This window comes from Medicago truncatula, chromosome 6, assembly GCF_003473485.1.
Source record: "Medicago truncatula cultivar Jemalong A17 chromosome 6, MtrunA17r5.0-ANR, whole genome shotgun sequence".
Taxonomy (NCBI): Eukaryota; Viridiplantae; Streptophyta; class Magnoliopsida; order Fabales; family Fabaceae; genus Medicago; species Medicago truncatula.
The window spans coordinates 18,326,056-18,336,560 of NC_053047.1; the positions used below are offsets into that span (position 1 = coordinate 18,326,056).

General features: G+C 32.1%; 1 protein-coding gene across 1 annotated transcript; it reads right to left on the reverse strand.

Moving 5' to 3' along the window:
• Positions 1-7,384: 7,384 nt before the first annotated feature.
• Positions 7,385-8,053, reverse strand: LOC25496459 (albumin-2). Its single transcript, XM_013596786.2, has one exon. It carries the CDS (start codon positions 8,051-8,053, stop codon positions 7,385-7,387), a length of 669 nt encoding a protein of 222 aa, XP_013452240.1.
• Between the last annotated feature and the right edge of the window lie 2,452 nt (positions 8,054-10,505).

A 10,505-nucleotide genomic window follows, 5' to 3' on the forward strand; every position in this document is an offset into this window, starting at 1 on the left:
ATTGTTTTGATATATTCGGTATTCGAATCCCGACCCTTGTATATCAATATTTATGGAGCTACCAACCTTGATATGGCCACTTTTGTTTCAAAATAGACAAAAAATCTGTTACAAGAGAATAAATTTAAATAACAAATGTTAAATCAGTTATTATTACCAATAAATATGTTAAACTTCATTTTTAGTCATTCAAAATATTTTTATGAAGTTTTGATTCTCAAATATTTTTCAACAACAGTTTTTACCTTAGCTGTAAACGAAATTAGGGTTTTGTTTGAATCACTTTTGGTTATTTAGCTTTTAAAATGTGTTTCTTCCACCTGAAGAACACAATAGAAATACTCATCAAGAAATGGAAATTCAATAGATTCACCAAAGAAGATGAATTTGTGATAGCATAAGGAAGTACAGGGAGTCACCCCATAAATAGACCAACCAAAACATATTGTCAAAAAGGAAGAGGTCACCCGACTGAGATGAGGCTCCCCCGTGCAAGCTGATAACTACGGTATATCATAAAGAAGGGAAAATACTCATTCATAGGCTCCACCATGGAAGGTTTTCACAATTCCTTCATCGACTGGATCATGGGAGGATATCTGTGTCCCAGAGAACCATCCAAAGGAACTGATCGTACCTGATCAGAAGGTGATTGCTGGTTCTCTTTAGTAAGGTGGTGGAATGCGTCAGTTTGGAACAGGGGGGGGGGGTACCTGTAGACACTCTGACGCTCAAGTCAGTAGAGGTCAGAAATGGGGGAGAGATTCTACCTTGGGGACTACGAGGAGTACCCTTGTGTGTGTTTGCAGAGCTATTGAAGGCACATGTGTGCTCGACAGTTACGAGTAGGAAAAGCAAAGAACGTGGAATAACAGCTAGTTTCAAGAGTTTCTTGGTCATCAATCCAAGGTGATAAAGGACAAAAAACGGCTAGTTCACAACGGATTGCTTGCTCGCCAAGATTGAAACTTTATAAAGAGAATCATCATTAAAATGAGAAAGTATGAATCCCATACCCAACAAATCTAAATTCTAAAACAAACTCAAATCAAGATTATTTAAAAAGATCAGTATCATCTTCAAACTTGAGATCTAGTCTCAAACATTAGATAGTAATAACAAATATCCACAATTCTCCGCTATACCAACATTGTGATATTATGGTTTATTTTTAGTGAAAATTATCGTCTAATGCCTCAGTTGTACATGCGAGGCGATGTGAAATTATAAGTTTTATCAAAACGAGGATCGTGTTATATGGTTCCTTAAAGGATTGAAAGTAAACAATGCTATATTTCATCACTTTGGACTACTATGAAAATTTGAGTCCTACCATTATAGCTATTAGCTATGTGTAATATGTTAGGTTTTGAATTTCCAAACTACTATATTTGGATTTTCAATGTTTATTTTAAAAGAATTTTCGTACCAAAGTTGTTACTAGGTTGAGACACGATATTGTCGCTCTCTTTAAGACTACTGTGCGGATTAGGTAAGTGTACCAAATCGTTTACCAAGTAATAAAGTGATAAGTAGAGTATCGTATCCACAAAGATTGTCGTTTCGTCCAAACGATTCGCGTTACATGTTTGGGAACAACAAAATAAATAAACAGGTAAGAGTTTCGAGTTTTACAATTTAATCTATTTGCAACAGAACAATGTTTACTAGTTTTGATTGTAGAATGTTAAACAAAGTGGAATACATAGCATTCACGCCTCATCACCATCGTCAAATCACACATCTTACACAAAGTTACACATAGTCAAATACATATCTTTCACATAGTTACACATAGTCAAGTACACATCTTCTACATAGACTCACGTGTATGAAATACTCATAATTCGACTATATATGCATGTGGTACCGTTTTTGGATATCATAGGTATGTTTCTGAGTGATACAACCATCATCATATATCTTTGTTTTTCATCATCATTTGGAATGACCATGAATGCATGAATATCATATCATGACTCGACAATGCACAATATTCACACGACTCGACAGTTACACATCAACATCATAATATCTCCATCGTTATATCAACATTGTTATATAATCGTTGTCTTAGAATTATTATCATTGTCTATCACAAATCCGATAAGTCATGAGTTTTTAATTCACACTTTCACAAACTCTTTTTTGAAAATAAAAAAAATACTATTCACCCCCTTAGTGCACGCTTCTTGTTCGTCATATATGGTTATTTTTATGAATTTCAAGATCTTGTTCCTTAAAATAATGATAGATTGGTATTGTAATAAATTTTAAAGAAATTAAAAATAAGCTAGTTTTTAAACAATATTGAAGGTGACATTATATTCTAATGGATGTTAGCAAAACAAATTTACACTATTGTGTAAAAAAAACAGTACTTGGACAAGTATACGCTTATAAAACAAGTAGTATACTAAGATCGTCAAAATAATGATTGTTAATGTCACCTTCATATTTTAAAGTTAAAACAAATTACTTGCGAATTGTTTAGTCTTTCTTTTGTTATCAAGTATAATTTCACAACCTTTTCTTTGTTTCTTAGTTTTTTTAATTGTTTTATTTATTTATTTTATGTTTGGATAACTGTGATTTAGTTTGTTTTTGCTTGTTTTGTGTTCAACTGAGTTTGTATTTGATGGGTTGATCAACTTAGTTTTTTTTTTTTTTCTTGGTATTTTAATTGAGCTTTATTTTTTCATCATTGTTTACTTTGATTTTTTCTTTTGAAGTCATTTACAAAAAAATTAATAAATAATATCATTTTGGAAAAAAAATTGTGATTTATACAATTTCTTTAATTGAGATTGGTTAATAGCAGGCCTTATTGTCCAAGATGTATCAGCTCACTAATATGATATTGACTATGTAACCTCAAGGGACATGGTTCAAACCATCTCACATGAGACAATTGTTAAATTGCCACTAATACCACCCTTAAATGTCACTCGTTTTTCATCTTTCTATTTATCTTCATATTCATTTATGGTGTTTTAGCTTTTATACTTTAGTTTCAGCCTTTGGTAAATATTAGTTTGATTGTTATAATAAGCGTAATCCTCTCATGTAAACCGAAGATGGTGAAAATTTTTTTGATGACGAATTTCTTGAGAATCCATACTAATTTTTCTCAAAGATTGTTTATATTATTTATACCCTTAACCATAACAACAAAACTATATGGGCAAGTTTGAAAAAATTTCTACCCAATTTTTTTATGTGTGAATGGGTTAAGTTTTGACAGTTTTATTAAAAAATCAGATCAGTCATTTGTGTTTATTTTGGAGGTTTTTTGGGAGTGTAACATCCTAGACGACTCTCAGGATTGTCGACTGACCCTACAAACCAACACGAGTCTTTTTAGCGTGTTTTGTCCTCACTTGCACGCTTACCGATAAACTTTCCGGTAGGTCACCTATCTCAAAATTGCTCCAAGTCAAGCACGCTTAAATGTGGAGTTCTTAAAGAATGAGCTACCGAAAAGAAGATGCATCTATCTTGTTGATATAGGTAGTACCAAACAATTCTTATAAGTCTTCCTTTAACCATGCAGTCCCATACCTGAACGGCCTCAGGATCCCTCTCATTCCGATGTGATTCAATTTTGCCTAGAAGCATGCTAGGAGCCGGACCACTCCCCGCCCTCATCAGCCTCAGGCGTTACATGCCCACCAAGCAGGGACGTTACAGGGAGCATATGTATAGTTGTAGAGATAGACATGTTTTGTTGGAAAGTTGGTGTCATCAAAGGCCGTTATAATATTCTCTCTTCGTCCCAAATTATACTTCACTTTGGAAATTTCACATAAATTAAAAAATGTTATTGATGTTGTATGGTGAAAATAAAAAATGAGCCACTTTACAAAAATATTCAATTATGTTTTGATTTGTTCTATTGCATTGTTTTACCTGTGCAATTGTTTCAAATTATTTAGTTTGCCCCACAAACAATGCTTTTACCGACTAAGTAATTTTCTTCATTAGTATGTCAACATTATATTATCATGATGAATAGGTGATCCTTTATGCTAGTTCAATATGCTCAAATGTTTTAAACATGCATGGTTCCTTTGATGTCTTTTACCATGCTTTTAGTTGCCATCAGAAACATGGTTCCTCTCGATAATAAGTTTCAAATCATTCACCATTATGAGCAATTTGTGGTATGTAAAGTAGCTCAAATTAATGCATATCTCTTAAATTATCAAATATGTCTAATGTATCATGGCGTGCTTGTGTAGTCAAAGAATATTTCACGTGAAGATTTCATTGAGATGCTGCGGTTGATTGTTGGAGACGATATAATATGATCTTTAATTACTAATATTAAATTCGAGGTTCCGAATTTATTTATGAGTAAATAGGCAAAAACCCCCCTGAAATTGTAGTTTTCGTCAAAAATCCCCCTGATTTTTAGAAAATTTCAAAAAACCCCCTGAAATTGACAAACGTTAGTCAATTACCCCCCTCCGTTTGTTTTGGCTGTTAAATGACTTTTTTTTTTTTTTTTTTTTGCTTTCTTCATCTTCTTCCTTCCATTTTTTTCATCATTTTCATGAATATTTATAAAAAATCCAGAAAAAAATTAAGAAACAACAACCATTAACAACATCATCATCATCTCATTACTAGCTTCTCTTGTTTGTTGCTCATTGTTGTTATCCAAAAGGGTCGTAGTAGAAAGATCAAGAGACAATTGATGATGATGATCAGTGTTGTTGATAATCTCATCGCTGCTCCAAAAAGGAAATCCATTTGAATGAGGGTTAAAAAGTGATTGATTCTGAAGAGGAGACATGAGTGATGATGGAACAATAACATCATGAGAATGAGAAGAAACGTTGCTGTTGATGTTGGTGTTCATGCTATTCATCATAACCCTTGTTCTTTTTCCAACAAGTTCATGATCTTTTCTGTTATTCATTCTGTTGTTGATGAATTCCAAAGGGTTGTTGTTGATTAATTCAAGAAGGTAACAAACAAGAGAGAGAGAGAGAATCATTAGAAAGTGTGTGAGGTTGATGATGATGATGTTGTTGTTAATGGTTGTTGTTTCTTAAATTTTTTCTGGATTTTTTTATGAATGTTGATGAAGATGATGAAAAAAGTCGAAGGAAGAAGATGAAGAAAGCAAAAAGAAATTAAAAAATAGTCATTTAACAGCCAAAACAAACGGAGGGGGGTAATTGGCTAACGTTTGATAATTTCAGGGGGGTTTTTGAAGTTTCTTAAAAATCAGGGGGTTTTTTGACGAAAGTTACAATTTCAAGGGGGGTTTTGCCTATTCACTCATTTATTTATTCTAAAAGTTTAGTCTTGTTTTAAAGTATGATATATTGTCTTATGTTGTGTTTATATCTTTCACAAAAAACACTTGAACTTACAATTACATAACATATGCTTAACTTTTGCTTTGTGGAATCATATGAACTATGAACTATCTCTTGCAATTTGATTATGCCTTCTAATGTTTATCAGGCTTCTTGCAAGGATCATCCTGGCCGATCAAACGAATCAAACGTTAAGCATACGTGAATCTTTCGAATGAAGATGCATATATATTTCACTTGGAATTAACTGTTGTCAATGATAGAAAATTAGCAAGTGTACTAACTTATATCGAAGTAATAAAATTTATAAAGATTCGTATCCATAGGGACTGTTTCAACTTCCACTCGATAGTAACATTATTTTTAAGGATGTTTGTAAAATAGGGGGGTGCACTGAGACAATTGGTTTGAATTGCAAATGTAAATAAAATGGTTAACGTAAAATTGGTTCGAGAAATAATATGGAGAGATGACTAGGTCAATCGATTCATCTGTTCATCACTCATTAGCAACCTATTTCTTAAGTTTACGAATGTTGTTAAGTTTAAGACAAATTAACAAAATAACTTAGGTTCATCCCTTGATTAAAAGTCCTCTTTTCTGATTATAATTCCCTAAGGTTAGTATGAGGGGGTAATTGGTCAGATGATTCAACCTGTTCAGATGTGGTTGTTTCAAAGTGTGATATTTTGCATCGTTTTGAATATGTTTTATGACAATCTATTTAAAACGTCCTCACGTACTAAGTCGGGGGTGATCTCTATCTGATAAAAATCTAACAACGGTAACTTAGGTTAGTATTTTCTCTTGTTTCATAGTAATTAGTTATTAGGTTAGTATTTTCTCCTACTAGGTTATTTGATTTGATTGAAAGGACTTTTCTTCGATGGTACGTTCTTTGTAAATTTATTGAGGGTGAAACAGTGTCAAAACTATATAAATGAACAAAACGACATTCCATCAGAAAATTAATTTTTTCATACCTATTGAACTATATAAATTAATATTTTCATACCTATTAAACTAGATAATTTTTTTCATACTATATAAATTAATCTCTGTGTTCCATCCTATTAAACCGGTTCTGAAAAAAAAATCATTTTCCTAAACAGAAAGTATATAGAGGTGACATAATACATTTGAAGAAAGGAACCAAACAACAATGCAATTAACTTAAATTTTCTTTTAAATGACAAATATAAAAAGGCTTAAATATGTATTTGATCCTTGCAATTAGGGGTCGTTTAAAAATTGGTTCTTGTAATTGCTAATCCTTGCAAACTAGCCTTGCAATCATTAATCATTTAAAATTTCGTCCTTTGACCAATTTAATCACTGCCACGTCACTAATTTGATGACGTGGCAATTACTGCCACACATGAAATTACAATTTTGCCCTTAAAGAGGACAAAATATTGAAGAAAGAATTGGAAACTCAGGGGTAAAATTGGAATTTCATGTGGCGTGGCAGTGATTAAGTGGGGAGAGGGACAAAATTTTAAATGATTAAACAATGCAAGGGTAAATTGATAGGATTAGCGATTACATGGATCAATTTTTAAACGACCCATAATTGTAAGGATCAAATACATATTTAAGCATATATATTATGTAGAAAACCAAGGAGTACAATTAACACAGCGATTACAAAGAAAGAGTAAGAACCACCAGAACAGCAACAAGCAAACAACCAGAAAAATAAACTAAACATTGATTTGTTGAAAGTCAACATTAACAACATAATACAACAACGACGAGAGCTAGTTTACCACACTTATTATCATTACATTAAGGTGCATAAGTTAAACAGCAATAACATGAGTTTCCTCATATATTATTGAATCAATATTAAATTATTGACCCCATCTCCGCACAACTATTAAACTAATGAGGAAGATATAGAGAGAAAATATGAAATCTCAAATCGTAAATTTACTCACAAAAGTTTTGTGACGAGTAACTTAGGAAGAGATTTAAAATTTTTCTGTCATTATTAATCCTTGTCACTAATTCCATTTTTATTCTAGAAGTGATATAGGATTAGATCTAGCATATTATAATATGCCTTGAAGAGCGAGCCAATCATCACCGATTAGCTTTATGATACCATTTATATACTCGCGCTTCAACATGTCATAACGTGCATAGTATCGTCCTTTGAAGATGTAAACTTCATTATTAATGTTAGAATTAAAAGCTGCGTCTATACCTTGTTCAAAAACAGTACCAAGAAATGGTTGGAAATAGTAGCGTTCGCAAATCTTGTATATGTTTTCGATAGTATTGTTTCCAAACATTAAAGTACCCATCTTATCTCCTTTGAATAAGTAAACATATGCTGGATTGAAGGTCCTCATTGTAGCGTCTATTCCATCTTCAAATATGGTTCCCTTGAGGCAAGGAAACATTTTAATGATTGGACTAGGACCTTCAAGTATTCTGGCTTTTGCTGGTGAGTGTGGAGTATACGCTGTTTTTGCACATTGATCTCCAGCAAAGAAGTATGTCACATTGTTTCCGATGTCAAATGAACAATCTATTTGATATTGAAATAAGGTTCGTGCAAACATTGGAAACCCATCAGCAATACTTGTTGGACCACTAATTATATCTTTCTTTTTGCCTCCAGGAGCATAATTCACAACCACATACTTATCTTTCACAAAGATGTAACATTCATTAGTTACAGATGAACGGAATGCAGCATCTATGGAATTTGCCATTTTTCTTATTGGAGGATATTGTTATTTTTTTTTTCAAGGTAATGGATATGAAATGTTTTTCTTTCAGTTTGTGAAAGCTTCTATTTATATAGATTTTATGTTACCGTATAATGTGAACACAAAATATTAAATTTGACACAAAGTAAACTCTTCAATTAAAGACCTTGACAATCCTACATATAAGCATGATGCATGATGGTAATGTGGAATACAACTTTTTTTAGTCCCATGTGAGAAAGATTCTTAACAACAAGTATTAACACTCACAGCTTTAGTCTCTTTAATTAAATTGCTAAGTCATCCAATATAATTATAAGTTAATCCATCTTGCTCAATATATGGTAAAGAAAGACCTCTCAAAAAACAAATTCTTCTCTTGACGGAAAATGAGATTATTTCTGTCTTGTTCCAATTTAGAACCATTTAATTTAATTATATATGTCAAAGATTAATTACACATTAATAGAAGACAAACGAACTACAAGTTCCGCCGCATGACGTTTTTCCATAACAAAACCAATCCTCATAAATGTAATACCCCGTTTTCCCAACATATAAATAATATAAAATAAATCAGAGTTTATCGCAAATTGGACGTCACATTTCGTTCTTCAAAATATCATTTAACACAAATAGAGTTAAATTCACTATTTTTTTAAACAACTGCTTTACATAATTCAAAATAATGTCGCAGCGGAAATATTTAATCTTTAAGCATTACTTGACACTAAGGCCTCAACACCAACAACATAAATAAAATCCACCTAAAAGTGATCCACATACATATCTTTCACAAAGATGTAACATTCATTATCTACAGATGAACGGAATGCATCATCTATTTTATTTGCCATTTTTCTTATTGTAGTATTCTTTATTTTTTTTCTTTCAAGGTAGTGGATATGAAATGTTATGCTTTAGGTTTATGAAAGGCTTTATATATATAGATAAATGTTATGTTACCGTCTTACAGATAATGTGAACACAACATATTAAATTTGAAATTAATATGTTAATTTCTTTAACCGACCTAGGAGTGTGTTTCTCCCTGAGGTTTCAGGTTCGATTATTTCCGGTATCAATTTAAGTGGGCTAATTTAACTTCATAAAAAAAAAATGTTAATTTCTTTATAGTGTAGTTGTAATTTTAATTGTTTAAGTCCTTATTCCATGATTGTTTAAAGGCTAATTTTGTCTTTTCAATCTGGCATTTGGAATATACCTCATTGAATACAACCTTTTCTTAGATTAATGATGCAAGAGAAGTGCACCTAATTAAACTAGATAATTTTTTTCATACTATTGGTGTGTTTGGTAACACGTTCCAACTTAAAATTGCGCGTCCCAAGGCAAAGAAAACGTAAAAATAAGAAAATTAAGATTTGTAGAGTTGGTCAAAACGCATGTTTATGGGTATTCCACCATGTAAACAAACACATACTATATAAATTAATCTTTGCATTCAATCATATTAAACCGGTTCTGGAAAAAAAAAATCATTTTCATGAACAGAAAGTATATAGAGGTCACATAATACATTTGAAGAAAGGAAACAAACAACAATGCAATTAACTTATATTTTCTTTTAAATGACAAATGTATATTATGTCGAAAACCAAGTAGTACAATTAACACAGCGATTACAAGAAGCACTCAATCCAATCAAAGAATGAGTAAGAACCACCAGAACCGCAAGAAGAAAAGAACCAGAAAAATAAACAAACATTGGACAACAACCAAATCCTTATCACACATTGGAATTCAACCAGATCCAATCCTTATCTTACATTGATTTTTGAAAGTAAACATTAACAACATAATACAACAACCACGAAATGTGCGGCAAACAACGAGGAGCTAGTTTCCTCATATATATATATATATATATATATATATATATATATATATATATATTTTTGTAGAAACTAAAATGATACATAAACAACAGTGATTCACCCCGCACAAGGCGTGCAAAGGAAAAACCACTAAAAAATATTTACAACAGTCAAGGTGCCAAAAAGCACAAGCACCTAGCGAAGCTCAGACAACAACAAAACAGCCATAAAATTACACAAGAACTCCCATGCAAGGGAGCGGATGCTTACACCATTCATGATAACTATAGGTGAAAGTCGACTGTCTAGCTTTAATCCACAAAAAATAATTTAATTTGATATTTTCTAATAAAATAGTAGGAGAAGAGGCCACCTGTTGAAAGACCTGGTTGTTCCTCTCCTTCCGAAGAACCCACACAGAAGCAAACCAAATAATTTTCATAAACAAATGTGTAACTCTTGGTAACCCAGGATTAAAAGAAGAGATTCCCAACCAATGCCAAACCTTATGCCATATTGAACCGAAAATCAAACAATTCAGAAATAAATGGTTAGCCGTTTCGGGATGTCCGCAACCTGATACACACGCTGTATTATCTAGAGTGAGAACACTCCGA